This window comes from Xyrauchen texanus, chromosome 10 (assembly GCF_025860055.1).
Source record: "Xyrauchen texanus isolate HMW12.3.18 chromosome 10, RBS_HiC_50CHRs, whole genome shotgun sequence".
Taxonomy (NCBI): Eukaryota; Metazoa; Chordata; class Actinopteri; order Cypriniformes; family Catostomidae; genus Xyrauchen; species Xyrauchen texanus.
The window spans coordinates 10,772,955-10,792,473 of record NC_068285.1 but is presented as its reverse complement, the minus strand read 5'-3'; the positions used below and the strand labels follow the sequence as shown (position 1 = coordinate 10,792,473).

Sequence of the window (19,519 nt, the reverse complement as noted above, 5' to 3'; positions counted from 1 at the left end):
CAGGGCTTCGACGTGTTTTGTCTATGTGAGGGGAATTAAACAAGGATGTCCTATTTCACCTTTTTTTTTTTATTGGTTGCAGAGCTTCTTAACCTCTATAGAGTGCAATGGTAAATTGTCCGCACTTACATAGCGCCTTTTTAAGCCTTAGCAGTATTCAAAGCGCTTTACACTGTGACTCATTCACCCATTCACACACGCATACACCAATGGCAGCGGAGCTGCTATGTAACGTGCTAGCCTGCCGTTGGGAGCAACTTGGGGTTCAGTGTCTTGCCCAAGGACACTTCGGCATGTGGGGTCGTGTGGGCCAGAATGCGAACCACCAACCCTGCGATTAGTGGCTGACTTGCTCTACCAACTGAGCCACAGCCGCCCGCTCGATTATCAAGAGGGATTCAAATAGCAGACCATTCTATTTTAATCAGTCAACTAGCAAATGATACCTGTATATGCCCGAAAGATAAATGTCAGGTCCCCATTATTTTAGATGCATTAATGACCTCCTGTGCTGAATAGAGAGAACAACAAAGTGACAGAACAGGCAAAAAATTAGATGTTTTCTTAAACTTAAAATATTTTGTTCCAACTTTAAACATTTAATTGCTTAATTATTTTTAGAAAGAAACATACACAAAACAGATCTTATCCATTATTTTTATTTGTAAAGATAGTGATGCATGACTGCCATCTGCTGACCAGCAGTTTCACAAGTAACAAAAACATGTCACCAGAATGTCTCATGTTCCTTGCTCTTATGAGCATGAAAAATAACAACAAGATTGGATATCAGTGAAGGAGGATATGTACTTCTTTTGACAAATAAACTGGACCCACTTTATATTTGGTGGCCTCAACTGCTATGCCCTTATCAACTTAACAATTGATACAATGTGCTTATTATGTACATACATGTTGTTGCATTATACTTACATTTAAATTACTTGCATTTAATTACATTTTTAGTTACACTGTTAACTTTACCCCTAGCCCAACCCTTACCCCAAAACCTAACTCTAACCCCTAACCCTACCCTTACTCCTAAACCTACCCATACCTCAACCTGAATGTGGGCATTTTGCAGAACAACATAGTTAGACAGTAAATACAAAGTCTTGTATGTATTTAATGTTAGTACATAGTAGTTAAAGCACCCAATATAAAGTGTGACTGATAAACCTTTTCTCTTTTTTGCAAGAAGCATCAAACCAAGTATTTAAATTGCCAGCCCTATTTTCCACATTAGCACAGTTCCCTCCAGTATCATCCAGGTTATTGTGATAGGGTTTATCCATTATTTTGTCCTATTATTTATGGTTCTTTTTTGCCATATTTCACTAGAGCATAACACTATATATAGTAACACTATAACATTTATTTTGTTATATCAACACAAACACATTCTTACAGTACTCCTGTTTCTTTGAGAGTTTGGTTATTCACCCAAATCCACTGTCCAACAGTGTCCACATCATAAAGATCAATCCAGTGAGTCTCTTACTATAGAAGCCAGAAATGCTTATTAGATAAAAGGCACATGTGTCATAAAGTCATATAATTTAATAAAGTTTCACATTCAGTGGAGAGGTCAATAAAGGATAAAAAAGATTTGTACCAAATGTATACATCAACATATAATGAACATTCAGTGTTGTGATCAAATTCTGTATAGCAGGAAGTAATTATTTGTACTTTACTATGCACGATGAGCAATACCAATTACCCAAGCATATATTAACATACAGTTATTAACTAAACGTCTCGGATAAAAATAAATAAATAAATACAAATTAAGAGATGTGATTTGAGCTTCCAACACATCAGAAACAATGTAATGCTGTCTCTGTTTATATTCTGATATAATCAGCTCAAATTAAAGTTATCTGATTCCTTAATCACGTCCAACATCAGTTCCTTAAAAATGTCCCTGCCCATTCTGTTTTGCTGATTATAGTGACCAGGTCAGCTCGTCTTCATCATCAAGGCATTTCCATCCACAGAACTGTTGTGTGTGAAAATCCCAGGAGATCAGCAGTTACAAAAATACTCAAACCAGCCCATCTGGCACCAACAATCATGCCACGCTCCAAATCACTGAGATCACATTTTTTCCCCATTCTGATGGTTGATGTGAAAATTAATTAATGTGATTCAAATTATTTTATGCACTGCACTGCTGCCTCACAATTGGCTGATTAGATAATGATTAGCCCCCTCTAAAAATTGTTGACCGGGGATTTGGGGATTGGTGTGGTGTGTTTTCATGCCCAAATGTTGTTCTGGGGAGGTTTCTTTTTCATTGTCAATGGGTTTTCACCAAACTAGATTGTGCAACCTTAAAGCCCAGGGCCCCCAGGCAGTCAAGGGCCCCTGGGCACTGGCCCCATTGGCCTAGTCATTAATCCATCCCTGGGTAATGCTGGTTAACCAAGGAAGTCTTACTGGTTATGACAATCAAAAACTAGCACACTAGCAATCCAAGCTGTGGATCAACATTTAAAATACAACATATTATACGGTAACCAGCTATGCTGTTTTATTTAGTTTGGTTGTTACTTTTCAGCAGAGATCACAACTGTAGTTTGAAAGATGTAGAAGTAGCTGCATTAGTGACCTCTTGTGGAGGAATGAAACATTAGAATAAACAAGTACAGAAATTAGTTAATCAGTCTTTTAATAGTTCAACAAATGTACAGTGGCAAGAAAAAGTATGTGAATGCAATTATGTATGGAATTAGCTGGTTTTCTGCATTAATTGGTCTAAGATGTGATCTCATCTTCATCAAAGTCACAAGTTTAGACAAGTACAAGTGTGCTTAAAGGAATTGTTCACCCAAAAATGAAAATTTGCTGATAATTTACTCACCCTCAGGCCATCAAAGAGTTTCTTTCTTCATCAAAACAGAATTTAAGATTTGTAGGATTTCATTTCAGGCCTCCTCCTACAATGCTAGTTCTTCTGAACCCAAACGATTGATTATTTTTAGAAACAAAACAATACGTTTACTATTTAACGTTCTGTGAGGCGCGCTCATGAGAGGGATGATGTAAGCTCGTTGGTAAGGTCACAGGTGAAGGAGGAGGCACGCGTCCTGCCTCCTCCTCTATGTGATGCATGACCTCAGGGTGAGTAAATTATCAGCAAATTTTCATTTTTTTGGTGAACTATTTGGTAGCACTTTAGAATACTGTATCTTACTTAATGCATAACTAAAAGGAATTACTGCAGAACTAATAATAGGTAATTCTTCATTAACACTTAAGTCACTACTATTAACTACTAAGGAAGATGTGTTAACTAATCAGTATGTAATAGCATTTTAGAGTTGTGTTAAGTAACAATTAGCTAATCAATAACTATTGAATTCAGTCATGCCTCCTGATGAACATCTTTTAATTATCTACTAATTCAGCTTCAGGAGAAATAACTACTGAGTAACTACTAATGAACAGTCGATTAATTACAATTACAATAATATCATAACAATTAGCCATTACAATATTCAGGTTGTGGCCCTTTCTTCTTCCTTATTTATAATGTTATTATTACTATGGAAATGTAATATGCATTTCGTGGAATTTCTACATTCCCAAAATGAGTCATTACAGCGAATTTAGTAGTTTTGGCCTGTATGGTCAATTGCTTTGTGAGTGTGGTCTGTAACCAGAAATCACCAACGGAATGGACCCCCATCCACACTATAAGTAACTAGCCAACTTACCTCAGGTAGGTTTATGATTTATATACAGTATAGTGTGTGTATCTCTTGTCTTCCTCAGCATATATCACATTACATTTGGGTAAATTATTCCTGTATGTAAGGCAATGACTGAGGGGAAGGGAACATGCAGGGAACCCAATTAATGAATGATTATCTGGAACAGAACTGTAATTCCACATTACAAGATGACAAATTATAAGAACATTGGAATTATTTGCATTATACATGTTGATAACTTTTTATAATTTCTTTAAATTTATTTCCACACTAGAAAACACTAGAAAACAGAATTACCTATTAGTTCTGCAGTAATTCCTTATTAGTTATGCATTAAGTAAGATACAGTATTCTAAAGTGTTACCAACTATTCCTTTAAGCTAACAACAAACAATTACAATCTTTCATGTCTTTAATAAACACATTTAAACATTCAAAATGCTGAGCAAAAATTAAGTGGACCCTTGGATTTAATAACTGGTTGATCCTCTTTTGGCAGAAATAACCTCAACCAAGCATTTCCATTAGCTGTGGCTTAGACCTGCACAAACGTCAGAAGGTATTTTGGTACTTTACAGAACTGCTTAAGCTCAGCCATATTCTTAGTATGTCTTGAGATCATTCTACAGCATCTCTGTTGGGTTAAGGTCTGGGCTCTGACTGGGCCACTCAAGGGGGATTTAGAGAAATCAGGTTAACACACCTATGTTTTTCTTGGAGAATGCAGCTTAATATGGCCATGTAAATGCATAAGCTCTGTTCTGTTGGGTGTTTGAAGAGTGTGCATGTGTGGAACAGACCGGGATAACAAACATCATAGGATGGAGCACAACAATAACTCAACACAGCGGAAAGAATTAATAATTTCTAAGAGTACAGTGGAAATATCACATACATGTAAACTCTCCATTTATACACACCAATGTAAAATATCTACTGTCCCCCACTGTTAAGAATGCAGACAAGGGCAGACGATGAGTGGGGATCTAACTGCGGGTTTTATTGAAAACAAAGTGAAAACAAACAAACAGGAAGAAAAGAAACATCCACGATGGGAAAACTGAAACTAAAACATGAAAACATCGAAGGAACACGGACTGGGAAAACACGGCAGGATGAACACGGCTAGACAGGTAACAGCGTAAACATCAGGATTCAAAAACATCTGAAACATTCAACGATTGACAAAGGAATGGAGAAACAAACAGGGTTTAAATACACAGACACAGGATGATCACAAACGACAATCAGGTGCGAACAATGACAGATTGATGAGGGCCGGGAATCATGGGAATTGGAGTTTTTTTGACAAAGACTAGTGAAACACAGGGCAGACAACAAGGGAATCGTGACACTCACGGTCATGTTTATGTACTTGTACACTGGGGAAATCCCAGAGATTTATGTAAGAGGGAAACCCAACTATTGAAGCATAATTCCGCTGCAGGTCACAATAGCAAGTTAAGGAAACAAACACAGCAAAAACTCTGTAATATCTGGAAATTAAGCAAAGCAACAAAGAATAAAATAGTGAAGTTTCCCTCGTGTGCCATGTTTGTTATTTACGCAAGCTTCACGTGAAATTACATTTGCTGTGGAGAAAGCAGCTTCTGACCACGAGCCGCATGTATATGGGGGTAAAGAGTACGCCACTTATACAGTGCATGTAAAGAGGAATGCTGTTTCTCTTAGTAACCCTCTTTCTTGAAATAAACCGCTTTTTGGTGTCCTTGTAAATGTAGTCAATGTGTTGGTCCAACGGTAAGATCTTTGCTGTTGATGTGAGTTGTCCTGGGTTGAATAAACCTCCCAGAATACAGACTTTTAATACACCTAAAACGGGCAAAAATGGCTGCGTGATTTACCAAGTATTTTGATGGAACCGAGAGCGAGCTGCAGAGCAAAAGAGAAGTGAAGCGTGCATCTATATGCGGTGGCCTGGTTTCCAAGAATCATGACAATTTGCCGATTTTTTTCCCCCCTTTTTTTACGGTCTTCACTAAACGGACATCTTTCATTTCACTGATGGAGGTAAATTCATATTTCTTTCACAGATATACCTTTTATGTTTTTTGCAAGAAGCATCAAACCAAGTGTTATAATTGCCGTTCTCATCTCCCAGACTTGCACAGTTCTCTCCTAAAGGATCATCTTTCTTCCAGTTATCAGGTTCTCTTTGCCCCACACTGAACCAGAACCTTTAAGATACAGAAACAAGCAATCTGTATAAAAGGACATTTTCCTTTTTTGGATGATTGTGTTTTTTTAATGCTTTTTTTTCCAAATGGTTCTGTTTCTTGTTATAAATTCACAGCTCTGTAATTTGTCATCCAGAAACTGATATTTGTCATTACTTTAAGGAAAATAAATTGTACATTTATGACAAACAAAAACACAGATCACACATGCAGAGTGCTTACTGTACTTGTGTATCTAGAGTTTGGTTATTCACCCAGACCCAGCGTCCCTCAGTGTCCAGATCATTAAGACCAATCCAGTGAGTCACGTTAATTTTCGAGGCCAGGAATTCCTAATGGAGAAAATGCACCAAGGTTATTCTGTCACACAATTAGTCAAGTTTTTAAAGGCTACTCAATGGTGATGTGTGTATTTTTTATGTTGAAACTCTTTCTTGCACACCATCTTAATATGCAGAGTCAACTGTAAGTCGAGCACCCCCTGGCAGCCCCAACATCGAGGATAGTGAGAGCGGAGGAGCCCTGGCAGTAAAAATTATCACATGAGCTCATCATGCACTTCCGGGAAGAAAGGTACAGGGGCTGGGTGCAGCCGTGATTGGTGCTTGGAGCTTGGAGCCCTGGGACAAATCGTCAAGCTGCAAGGGTTAAGGGGGGGAGCGGAGGAATCCACTCCAGCCCGACGCTCGCAGCCGCCCGGGTAAGCATGGCCGTCAGCTGCGCATGGCGTCAGACTGAACCAACCTGCTCTCCAATGCTGTAATCGAAAGCTCATCCACTTCGCGAGCCGTAAACGGGATTGTGAACTTGCTTTGAAACGAGCCGGTGGTCCCATCGCAGAACTCGCTTGGGCAAACGAGCGTGCCGGGGAATGGGAGGTCCATGGGGGCTTTCTCTGGGGAAAGCCACGGTCGCATCATTGCCATAATCATGCTCTCGTAGTGAGAACATGAGCCGTCCACGAACGCTGTCCCCACGTGGGCAGTGCCCAACACGTGCAAGAGGGGGAGAAACCACTGTAATGCGGCATAAATCCAATAGCATTACTGGACTCAGAGATTAATGGATCGGCAGAGTAATTCAGCTCAGTGAATACAACCGCTTGGCTCTGAAGAAGAAGTCTGAATTTAATTTGCATTCCAGCTTATTATATACCTGTATGTCCATGAGAGAGGCATGTAAATTCCACTTGCCAATTTTCAATTGGCCTTTTATCAAATATCAGAGATGTCTGGTGCCCCCAGGAGCAACCCCTAGTGTCACTACATCGACACAACGTGGAGTGAGTGACAGAAGGGGAAGTAGAATTTCCGGACAATTCTTTAAAATGTCAGGCTTTACAGGGTTAAAGGCGGAAATGTGAAACTTCTAATTTTATAAAAGCTCTTACATTTATTTTTAAGTTAATACTTATGTATAATTGAGCTATAATGTTGTTTAAATTGAAATTTTTACAGTAATTTAAGGGTTTTAGGGTTTCTTGACATTACATCAACATGTCAATAAAGATTATAACTTTACACAGAAAAGGTTAGTAAGTGATTTTATCACACTAAATCATGTTTACGCACATATTGTTTGTATCTTGTGACTATACTTTTGAAAAAGTTACTATTTTAACATTCAAAAATTGGCTGTAAGTTACTTCCATTGTAAGTGCCTCACTGTAACACAGATTTTTCCTGTTCTTAAGATAAGCATGGGAAAGTCAACATACATTTTGTTTGTGGTAATCAGCATTATGCTACAAATACTATTGATTGAGGTTAACTTGTATTGAACCTGGAATATATTGTTTTTGGTGATCACCATCATTGTGATTTGTATGTTAAATGATCAGTTCTAAGCACAGTGGTGGGGCATTTAGGGGAGTTTTGCAATTCAAAGAACTTCATAAAATTTCTGAAATAAAAGTCAGTTATTTCCTAATATGATTTATAAAATGTTCATGAATTACACACTTTTTCACAGGGCCTTGCAGGCATGTTTTTTGGGCAAAGTCAGGCCGGCCCTGGAAGCTAGGCCTAGAATAAAGTTTTAGAAACTTCCCAACAAATATAAAGATTGTCCTTATATATGTGCTTGTTAGGGATGGGCGATACCACTTATTTTCTTTTCGATCCGATACCAATATTTTCAAGTCCAATATCGTCGATACCGATACTTATGTAAAAAAAAATTTGCGATTACTTTGGATAAAATGGGTAATTTAAAATAACATTTTTAGTTATTATATAGTGTAGTAATGTTCACATTAACACTTTATATTGTATTGCCACATATAGCCTAAATACAAATGTATGTCATTTATTTATTTATTTATTTATGTACTATTATGTGCATTTCTGTGTAGAGTGAAATTGTTTTCCTACTTAGAAATATCAAATATTTGATATCACGAGAAAAAGACCCCACGGAAAGCAGTAAAGGGCAAAAAAATTAAAAAAGAGCATACAAATAAAAATCAGAGGTGCAATAACATGCAGTATTTTCACAAAGTTTAATTTAATAAGTTACATTTAAATGTATATACATATATTTACGTTTAGCAGGGAAATAAATATGCAGTGCAAATGAGAGTTTCTCCAGAGACGCTTGTGTGTTAGACGCTGGACGTGTCCCGCCCCTTACTGAAACGGAAAATATGATTGGTTAAAAAATATCGCGTCTGAAACGAACGTTCTGATTGGTGGATCAGCTCAGTCGAACTGTCTGTCTTGCCAGTGCTCCCCATAGAATCTCCATGCACGTTTAGAGAGAATCTCTGTTATTTTTTTTTAAATAATGTAAGAAATGTTTTCTATATCTCAGCTCTGTCCAAGAGAGAAATGCTGTGTGTGCAGTATCAAACATCTGTTCCATATTAGGATGGCGCTGTAAGGAGCCCCCTCCTTTCTTTCTCTGTGTATACATTGTGTCTGTGTGTAGATTGTATTAGTGTGTATGGAATAGGTCCGAAGGCTCTCAAGGATTCGAAGGAGCCTTTGCCATATGGAATTGTTATATGTGATATCTGTATGAGGTAATGTTTGCTCTGATTGGTTAGTGATGAGAACTCCCCTTCACTATTGTAGTATATCTTTGCATGCCACATATTGGAAAAGCTGAGCTGCATATTTGTTTGCTCCCCAACGTTGGATTCAATGCTTTGTATTGATTCATTCACGACTCAATAAAAGACGGAGAGAAAAGGCACTGTGGTTTGGAAGACTTTTATTTCTAACAAATAATAATAATAATAAAACACAATTCATAAAACACAATGGTGCTGCGGCATCGCGTTATTAGATTGAAAAAGTTCCGGGTCAAAAGCTTGTTGTTCTGGTGGCTACACGTATCATCAGTTATTTCATGTGGGCATACGCAAAATCCTAAAACAGACAGGAGGACCAGTGATTCCCAAAGTGGGTGCCATGACAACTGGCTAGGGGTGCCGCAGAATCTCAGCTTTTATCCAATTTAAACAGACTAAAATATCTATCGTACTATATAATGACCTTTAACAGCATATATTTTAAATATATATCAAAACACCAACATATTAGCATGTCCAAATGAAAATAAATAAGTGAAAAAACACTGATATATTTCATACATATTTAAAGTTTAAATATTTATTTACCCGACTGTTCTCAGGAGAGAATCGCCCGCTCTGCTCAGCTCCGCCCTTTGTAGCCTACTGGTGTGCGTGCAATCGTAAACAGTTCTCTTAAAAGCTGAACATCTGAAAACGCTACAGGAAAGGTTTGAGTTTTACTTCCCCACTGCTAATGAAAACTTTGACTGGATCCGTGATCCTTTTAACCCTCTCTCATCAGAATCAGCAAATATGTTGCCAATCTAAGTGCAAGAAGAACTGGCGGAACTCTGTATGGATCGCACTTTAAAATAAAAAAATTGAGAAGTGTCTTCGGATGAATTTTGGATGCATGTGGGACACGAATACCCATCTATCACAGAATGCGCCGTCAATGCTGAGTAATCAGTGCATTGGTTTGCATGTAAACTTGCTTATTTACATCATTTTGTACATACAGTATTTGTCAAAGTACCTTTCATTTCTATTTGCAGATTTATTTTATTTTTAACATTAATATTTATGTTTTTAATAAAAAATAATACAACATATATAAAAAATAACAGAAAATAGGTTTTTATCTATATAATAAAAACTCAAATCATGTCATTTGTAAGTCAAGTTCCCCTTCTGTCGCTCTCTCCACGTTGTGTCAGAGAAGCGACACTAGGGGTCTCTCTTGAGCGCCGATATTCACCTCTGGACTATGAAAAAAGGCCAATGAGAGTTGGCAACCACTATTTGCAGTATTTTTCATTCAGAAAATTTCTTCGGAGCCGATGGTCGTGTCTGCAACTGCTACGTGTACACACCGAGTTCCTGTTATCCCTCTGCTGCATGCTGTTGGATTCTACGGCGCACAACAGCGGCTTTCTCCTGTTTGCACGGCTGTGCATTCCTGCCCCTGGGCGCATTGACAGTGCAGATTTAAAAACTCTCAAGAGTTTTTCCCCTAAAAGAGTGATTTCATTTAAAAGAGTAATTTACTCTAAAAGAGCAAAACACAGCGGCGTTGAACGTCCTTTTAAGGACGCGTCTTTATAAAGATGCCCTTCCGCCCCTGTGTTGTTTCTGGATGCGGTAGAGTGCTCTCCGCTTCCGACGGCCACAGGCGCTGTCTCGTGTGTCTGGGTAGCGATCACACCGAGGCTGCGTTTGTGGATGGTTCATGTTCTCACTGCGAGAACATGACCATGACTAACGTTGCGATCGCGGCTTGCTTACAACCGTGAGCAAGCCACTCCAGCCGCCCCGTGTCGCTCCTTCTTCCCACGGGATTGAGGGCGATGCGGCTGGCGATGGAGGCGATTTGGGGATGGCAGCGGGTGCAGCTCCGCCGGTGCGCCCCTCGGACCACCAGCGCCCGACACGCTCGTTGATTCCCGTCCATGCTCGAGGTAGCGGTGACTCGCCTCACAGCCAGTCGGCCGACCCTCTTGCGATGGAAGCCGATGAGCTCGCTGCGGCATCGGAGGGCGGGTTATCTGATGCTGAGGACTCCCCTGGGCTGCCGCTTCGGGCCTGCACGCCCAGGCTGAGGCCGACGCACAGATGACGAACATGCTTTCGGGCAGCCGACAGCATGGGCTTGGATTGGAACCCTCCATCCTCCCCACAACCATCACGGCTCGACGACTGGTTCCTGGGGTCTGGGTGCGCTCACAGCCTCGCCCCCGGTCCGTTTTTCGGAAGTGCATGACGAGCTGGCGTCTTCGTGGAGAGCACCCTCTCCACTCGTCACATCGCCACAGGCTGCGTCCGCCCTCGCCACCCTCGATGGCGGAGCGCCGTGGGTACGAGGCGATTCCCCAGGTGGATAGGGCGGTTGCGATCCATCTATGCCCGGTACCCCTACCACCTGGCGAGGTCGCCCGTACTCCCTTCCCGGACCTGTAGAGCAACCTCCTCGCTGACAGCGAGGCCTACAGTGCCACCGGACGCGCCGCTTCCGCCCTGCATGCCATGGCTCTCCTGCAGGTCCACCAAGCCAAGGCACTACAGCGACATGCACGGGGTGGCCCTGATCCCGACTGCGCTGCAGGAACTGCGCTCAGCGACCGACCTCGCCCTGAGGCGGCTGAAGGTCACAGCGCCAAGCACTTCGGGCAGGCGATGGCCACGCTAGTGGTCCAGGAACGTCAACTGTGGCTGAACATGGTCGAGATGCGTGAAGCTGACAAGACTCGCTTCCTCAACGCCCCTGTCTCCCAGTTCGGCCTCTTCGGCGACACCGTCGAGGACTTTGCCCAGCAGTTCTCCATGGTGAAGAAGCAGGCGGAGGCCATCTCTCACATCATGCCTCGCCGCAAGCCTGCCGCCATGGCCCATGCCCGTCTGCTCGCGCCGAGGGCGTCCTCCCACGGCCAGAAGGCAAACCCCTGATACGCCTCAACCCGGGCCCAGCTCTCAGTCCCAGCTGTCGAGCAAACCGCGGGAAGCGCCGCCCCTGTCTCACGGACCCCCTCGAGGACCCGGAAGGCTCCCAGAGCTCCTGAGACAACGCACCCAGAGCCCAAGGCGTTAGCTCCGAGGTGGTAAGACAGCTCCGTCCCCGGTGGAGGGCCGGGAGGAGAATCCTTTGTTTTTTCATTTGCCGCACCCCCTAACACGGGCTCGCGGTACCCAAATCTCAATAAAAGAGCTATTTCCTTTGTCTCTGGGGCACATGGCCTGCAAATGCCGTTCTCACGGCACTCTGCTTTCAGGCCTCAACAGTCGCGGCTCCATGTGCGCGGTGTCCCGCCTTCAGCGCCACGACTGTTCCCGGCCGGCCGGTTCAGGCGAGTCCAGAGGGCGCCAACATCAGACCTCCTCCTCAGTCACGAACCCGCCCCTGCGGGTGCGCGGAGCAAGGTAAGTGCTTTGAGTTCATTCTCAGCACCAGAGCCTCGGGCGCCACGTTGCCTCCCGGCGCCGCGTTACCTGTTCCGCACCGCTCGCGAAGCCCCACCGAGTACGTCCAAAAACCCGTCCCCTTGGTGCCCCTAGCACGGAGTTTAGAGGCGTGGCTCTCACTGCCCAACCCGTCACGCTGGCTGCACCGGACCATTCGACTTCGGTTATGCAATTCAGTTTGCCAGGTCTCCGCCCCCTGTAGGCGTACATTTTTCCGCAGTACACGGCCAACATGCCCTCTCCCTGCGCGAAGAAATCGCCTCCCTTCTACTAAAGGACACGATAGAGCCTGTCCCTCCAACCGAAAGCGAAGAAGGGTTTCTACAGCCCTTACTCGTTGTACCCAAGAAAGGCGGCTGCTTACGACCGATCTTGGACCTCGCGAGTTCTCAATCGGACCTTGTCCAAACTCCCGTTCAAAATGCTCACCCAGAAACAAATTCTATCTGCGTCCGGCATCTAGATTGGTTGCAGCGGTAGACCTGAAGGGCGCGTACTTCCACGTCTCAATTAGCCCTCGACACCGCCCCTTCCTAAGGTTGGCGTTCGACGGCCAGGCATATCAGTACAAAGTCCTCCCCTTCGACCTGTCTCTGTCCCTGGCGTCTTCCACGAAAGTCGCAGAGGCTGCTCTTGCTCGCTCTGAGAAGCCGGCATACGCATACTCAATTACCTCGACGACTGGCTAATACTGGCCCACTCCGAGAGTTACTATGCGCACACAGAGACCAGGTGCTCAGCCACCTCAGCCGTTTGGGGTTTCAGGTCAACTGGGAAAAGAGCAAGCTCTCCCGGTCCAGAGCATCTCTTTTCTCGGTCTGGAGTTAGACTCAGTCCCAATGACAGCACGTCTCTCCAACGGCGTGCTCAGTCAGTGCTGAAATGCCTCGCTTCCTTCAAGCCAGGTGCCATGGTCCCGCTAAAACGTTTCCAACAGCTCCTGGGGCATATGGCATCCTCAGCGGTGGCTGCGCCGCTGGGGTTGATGCATATGAGACCACTTCAGCACTGGCTCGGACTCGAGTCCGAGGCGAGCATGGCGCCACGGCACGCACAACATAAAAGTTACCTCTGCCTGCCGCCAAAACTTCAAACCCTGGACAGACCTCTGCTTCCTAAGGGCAGGAGTACCCTTGCAGCAGGTGTCCTGACGCGTTCTGGTCACAACCGACGCCTCCAAATTGGGTTGGGGTGCCGTATGCAACGGGCGCGCAGCCGCAGGCCGGCGGAACCAAGGCCCGCTGCGTTGGCACATCAACTGCCTAGAGCTGCTGGCTGTTTTTCTGGCCCTGCAGAAGTTTCTCCCGTTAATTCGGAAACAAACACGTCCTAGTCAGGACAGACAGCACCACGGTCGTAGCCTACATAAACCGCCATGGCGGAGTATGCTCCCTCCACAGGTCACAGCTCACCCGTCGTCTCCTCCTTTGGAGTCAGCAGCGACTCAAGTCACTGCGCGCCACTCACATCCCCGGCAACCTCAATGTGATAGCGGACGCGCTGTCAAGACAAAGCTTGCCCGCCAGTCGGTCCAGCTGATTTGGGACCGGTTCGGCAAGGCTCAGATAGACCTGTTTGCCTCCCAAGAAACCTCCCACTGCCCGCTCTGGTATGCCCGAACAGAGGCTCCCCTCGGGGCAGACGCGTTGGCACACAGCTGGCCTGCTTGAGGGCTGCTTAAGTACGCATTCCCCCAGTGAGCCTTCTTGCACAGGTGCTATGCAAGGTCAGGGAGGGCGAGGAGCAAGTCATTCTGGTAACCCCTTACTGGCCTACCCGGACTTGGTTTTGGACCTCCAGCTCCCTGACCCTCCCTGGCGGATTCCCCTGAGGAAGGACCTTCTTTCTCAGGGGCCGGGGCACGCTCTGGCACCTGCACCCAGACCTCTGGAACCTCCACGTCTGGCCCTTGGGCCGGGATCGCGGAAGATCTAGCCGACCTACCACCGACCGTCATAGATACAATCAATCAAGCCAGAGCCCCTCTACCAGGCATCTCTACGGCTCTAAAGTGGCGTCTGTTCACGGACTGGTGTTCTTCCGAGCCGAAGACCACAGAAGTGCGCAGTTAGGTCAGTGCTCGTGTTTCTTCAGGAGAGGCTGGAGAGGAGGCTGTCCCCCTCCACCCTCAAGGTGTATGTCGCCGCTTCTCATTGACCCACCACGTTCACGGTAGATGGCAAGTCTCTTGGTAAGCCACGACTTAATCGTCAGGTTCCTAAAAGGTGCCCGGAGGATAACTCACTCCGGCCTAACCTGTTCCCCTCCTGGGATCTCTCGGTAGTCGCTTCACGGGCCTCCAGAGACCCCCTTCGAGCCGCTTGACTCAGCTGGAGCTCTCTCAAGACTGCCCTGCTGATCGCTACCGCTTCCATCAAGAGGGTCGGGGGACGTGCATGCGTTCTCTGTTAGCGGCGCTTGCCTGGAGTTCGGTCCGGCAGATACTTTTGTGATCCTAAGACCGCTGACCGGGCTATGTGCCCAAGGTTCCTACCACACCCTTCAGGGATCAGGTAGTGAACCTGCAAGCGCTGCCCGGGAGGAGGCAGACCCAGCCCTTTCACTGCTGTGTCCAGTACGTGCTTTACGTATTTATCTGGACCGCACACAGAGCACCAGACGCTCTGAGCAGCTCTTCGTCTGCTTTGGGGGACAGCAGAAAGGGAATGCTGTCTCCAAGCAGAGACTCACCCACTGGGTTGTCGACGGCATTTCCCTGGCTTATCACACCCAGGCCGTGCCCCCCCCCCTTGCGGGTCTGAGCTCACTCCACCAGGAGTGTTGCGTCCTCATGGGCACTGGCTAGGGGCACTGCCCTAGCAGACATTTGTAGAGCAGCGGGCTGGGCAACACCTAACACTTTTGCACTTTCTACAATCTCCGAGTTGAGTCAGTATCGTCCCGTGTTCTCTCAGGTACTGAGCCCGTAGAACTCGGTGGCACGCCCACGATCTGACCAGGTGAATCGCTTGCACCTAGCGCCCTTCCCCCTAACCAGGGGAAACAGTGCGCCTTCATTCCCAGGAGATCTCAGGTGTGGGACACTGGTCGATTCCTCCCTAGCCCTCGTGGGTCAAGCCACTGTGGGTACCGTAAGCTACCCTGTACTGGTATAGGTGCTCCACAGGTAAGGCCTCCTTCGGACTCCCCCTGTGTGTAACACCACGGTTCTGTCCCCTCTGGCGAGCTGACTCCCGTGTTTCCCTTAGGCAGTCATGCCTGCCTTGGCTGCCATGCTGTATGTTCCCCCCTCTATAGGCTGGATCCACCACCGCACCGACTTTTCCACATAGGCCCTAAGCAGGCCTCTGATGGTTTTGCCACTTAAACTTGCCTCCCCTCTCGGGTAGGCATGGCCTCCGCAGGGTCTTCTCCTTCCTGAATAAGGGCTAAGACCCCCTTCCCTCAATGCGTGTAAGGGCCCCTGCCTAAGTTGCTCTATGCGAGAAACATAGAGAGATAAGAGGCCCGGCCATTCTTGGCCCGTTCCCAGGTTGGCGGCCAGCACCTTGTTCCCCTCCAGGGTAACGATAAGGAATCCTGATGGCTTAAATGGGGCATTGGGGAAGGGTACGTGCAGCCTGATACAGTTGGTCGTCCTGCACGTAAGAATACCTGCTCGCTCCTGTATCAGCAGTTCACGTACATGGCTCAGCGCATGGCGCTTTTATAAGTGGACCCCTTGTGTCGCTTCTCTAACACAATGTGGAGAGAGCGACAGAAGGGGAACGTCTAGGTTACGTATGTAACCTCCGTTCCCTGATGGAGGGAACGAGACGTTGTGTCTCCCCTGCCATGTCGCTGAGCCGAGCCACTGTTGTGGCCGGACCATTTCCACCTCCTCAGAAAAATCCTGAATGAACTCCCGTATTTGCGCCGCTTAAATACCCGTATGTCCGGGGGCGGGACATGCAAATACTGGTTGCCAACTCTCATTGGCCTTTTTTCATAGTCCAGAGGTGAATATCGGTGCTCAAGAGAGACCCCTAGTGTCGCTTCTCTGACACAACGTCTCGTTCCCTACATCAGGGAACGGAGGTTACATACGTAACCTAGACGTTTTCATTAAGCACACATCCAATATTAATTACTTTAATATCTCTGACTCACCTGTTCTTGTTTACTGGTAATGGTGACTAGGTTAGCTCCTTTTGAAACACAGTCATCCTTGCTGTTTGACCAGTTAAGTTTACCAGAGCTGAAGAAATATAGCTTTCCAAGACAAGATATCCAGCCACCCAATGAGATATTGCAACCCTGAGCTGTACATATTAAACGAGTGTTATAAAACCTTCCATTTTTCAAGTCATGAAGATCTTGTGGTTTATCAAACTTTGATTCAATGTGCAGAAATATTCGATTACACTTTGTTTAAACTTGTGTTGGGGTCTCGAACTGACAATTTGTCATTGTTTGAGGACAGCCATTCTATATGACTGTTATACTTTACTGTATATTCATTATACTCTTGAGTTCGATAGGCTTACATACTACTCATACTACTCTTACTACTTCTGCCATATCTGCTTATGGTTGAAATAGTAAGAGTAGTATGGTAGTATGTCAATCCAAACTTGGCCTCTTTCTCCATGGCTGGGGCAGAGATAATTAGGAAGCATAGGATAAACAAGCTGCCATTTAGAAGTATGCTCTCAAAACATTTAACTGTAAATGATGCATAGTTGAAAGAAAGAGTCAGCTCTCTAGATCTTGAGTCTTTTTGGAGTAAATCATTCTGTATCAGAACTCTTCATATGTTTTGTCTAAGTCTACCTACCAGCATTAAAGAGGAGCTGTTCTTTAACTTCACTGTAGTTGGATTTAAGTTCCTCAAGCTCTTTCATCATGACTACATTGGGAACACAAAAAGATAAAGTCAATCACATGGTCAGTTCTGTAAACACTCGTCTGTCTGCTCTGCTGTTTATGAAAAAAAATTCTCACTTGTGCTGTTTTTCTCTTGAGCCAACAGTTTCTTCGAAACCATAATGTGCTGTTCATTCAGTGATTCAAAATCTGCAATCTTATTAATATCTGATTAAAGAGAAAGAAAATATCATTAGAAGTGATGTCAACCAATGTTGGGAAGTTAAATAAATTTAGCATAAACTACAACCTACTCCACAGAAAAATTAGCCACTTAAAATCAGTCCTTTAGAGCAGTGGTACCCAAACAGGTTTGGCAGAGTGTGTCTTATGTTTAATCAGCTGTACACAATCAATACAGTATATACTGTGCAATACAAACCGTGTTACTTGAACTGCTGAGACAGACGCAAGCAGGCTTGTTGCGTGCTAGAAGCAGCTGTGTCGGCTGGATGTAACCCTCCCCAACGCCCCAAAACGTTTCATAACCGCTCTTAGGTTCCCAGTACCCGCACAGGAAGGCGGTGACCTGTGGGAGCAAGCCAGCCAGCCCCGGCCTTTTCTCTATCTATGTTTCTCGTCATAGAGTTAAAAAGCGGCTGGGGCTATCTTAATGCTATAGATGCGTTTGGGAGGGCGACCTTTTCCATTCCTATTCTTTCAGGGGGAAAAGGCTCTGCAGGGACCACGACCTACCCAGACTGGGGGGAGGTAATTAGTGGCCAATACACATAGGAGGTTGTCAAGGCGCCCGTGGACATGGTGCGGTGGTAGATCCTGCCTGTCAAGGGAGGAGTCCGGGGGGCAGGAGGGCCTGCCCAAGGGAGACGTGGCTCCGCCGAGTCGGGGGACCGTACCACGGAAAATACATCACAGGGAGTTGCCTGAGGTGGGAACTATGCCTGTGGGGCCCAAGCCCAACACGGAGCACTTGACTCATGGTGGGCCTGGCGGCAAATTCCTCAGCTGAACTTGCCGGCCAGTGAGCCGGGGAGGAAGAAACATCCAGGAAGCGAGTTTAGTGACTGACTTAGGAAAGAAGGCACACTGGATCCACCTGATGAAGGTTGCAAGTGCAAGCCGAACACCCGGTCGGTTGTTCTGTATTACCGAGTTCTACGGGCTCGGACCTGACAAAACACGGGATGAGACCAACTCAACCCTGAGGTTGTAGAACCTAGCAAAGGTGTTGGGTGTTGCCAGTTGACCAGCCCGCTGCTCTGCAGATGTCTGCTAGGGAGGTGCCCACGAAGATGCCACAATCATTGTAGAGTGTGCTCAAACCTGCAAGGGGGCGGACACTGCCTGGGTGAGATAGGCTAGTGCAATAGCGTCAACGACCCAGTGGGCTAACCTCTGTTTGTAGACGGCATTCCCTTTCCGCCGTCTGCCAATGCAGACAAAGAGCTGTTCAGAGCATCTAAAACCCTGCGTGTGGTTCAAGAAGATACACAAAGAATGTACCGGACACAGCAACAAAGAGGCTTGGTCTGCCTCATCCCGAGGCAGCTTCGCTTGCAGGTTCACGACCTGGTCCCGAAACGGGGTCGTTGGAATCTTGGGCACATAGCCCGGTCGCGGTCTTAAGATGATGTGAGCATCTGCCGGACCGAACTCTTGCAGGTCTCCAACCCTCTTAATGGAAGCGAGCGCGATCAGGAGGACCATATTCAAGAAGAGGGTCTTGAGTTTGACTGAGTCAAGTGGCTCAAAGGGGGGTCTCTGAAGGCCTAAGAGGACCACTGAGAGATCCCAGGAGGGGAACAGGCTTGGCCGGGGTTCAGCTTCCGGGCACCTCTAGGAACCTGATAATCAAGTCGTGTTTACCAAGGGACTTGTCGTCTACTGTGTCGTGGTGGGCTTCAAGGTGGACCGGGACAGCTTCCCCTCCAACCTCTCCTGCAAGAATGAAAGCACTGACTGAACTGCGCACCTCTATGGGTCTTCGGATCTGGAAGAACACCAATTTGCGAACGGGCGCCACTTGAGGGCGTAAAGCTGCCTGGTTGAGGGAGCTCTGGCTTGATTGATCATGTCTACGACTGCAGGTGGTCAGACATGGAGGTTCCAGAGGACTGGGCGCGGGTGCCAGAGGGTGCACCATCCCTGAGAAAGAAGGTCCTTCCTCAGGGGAATTCGCCAGGGAGGTGCGGTCGCGAGGAGTGTGAGATCTGAGAACCAAGTCCGAGTGGGCCAGTAAGGAGCCACTAAGGTGCCCTGTTCCTCGTCCTCCCTGACTTTGCACAGAACCAGTGCAAGATGGC

General features: G+C 46.0%; 1 protein-coding gene across 1 annotated transcript in view; it reads right to left on the bottom strand.

The window, feature by feature from the left end:
• Window positions 1-5,461: 5,461 nt before the first annotated feature.
• Window positions 5,462-19,519, bottom strand: part of LOC127650809 (C-type lectin domain family 1 member A-like) — a 30,472-nt gene continuing 16,414 nt past the window's right edge. Inside the window, exons 7-12 of the mRNA XM_052136446.1 lie at window positions 17,334-17,423; window positions 17,167-17,238; window positions 16,500-16,651; window positions 6,140-6,249; window positions 5,780-5,917; window positions 5,462-5,552 (exon numbers count right to left, since the gene is read on the bottom strand). Of these exons, the coding sequence (XP_051992406.1) occupies window positions 5,462-5,552; window positions 5,780-5,917; window positions 6,140-6,249; window positions 16,500-16,651; window positions 17,167-17,238; window positions 17,334-17,423 (653 nt within the window). The remainder of the gene's footprint in view (window positions 5,553-5,779; window positions 5,918-6,139; window positions 6,250-16,499; window positions 16,652-17,166; window positions 17,239-17,333; window positions 17,424-19,519) is intronic.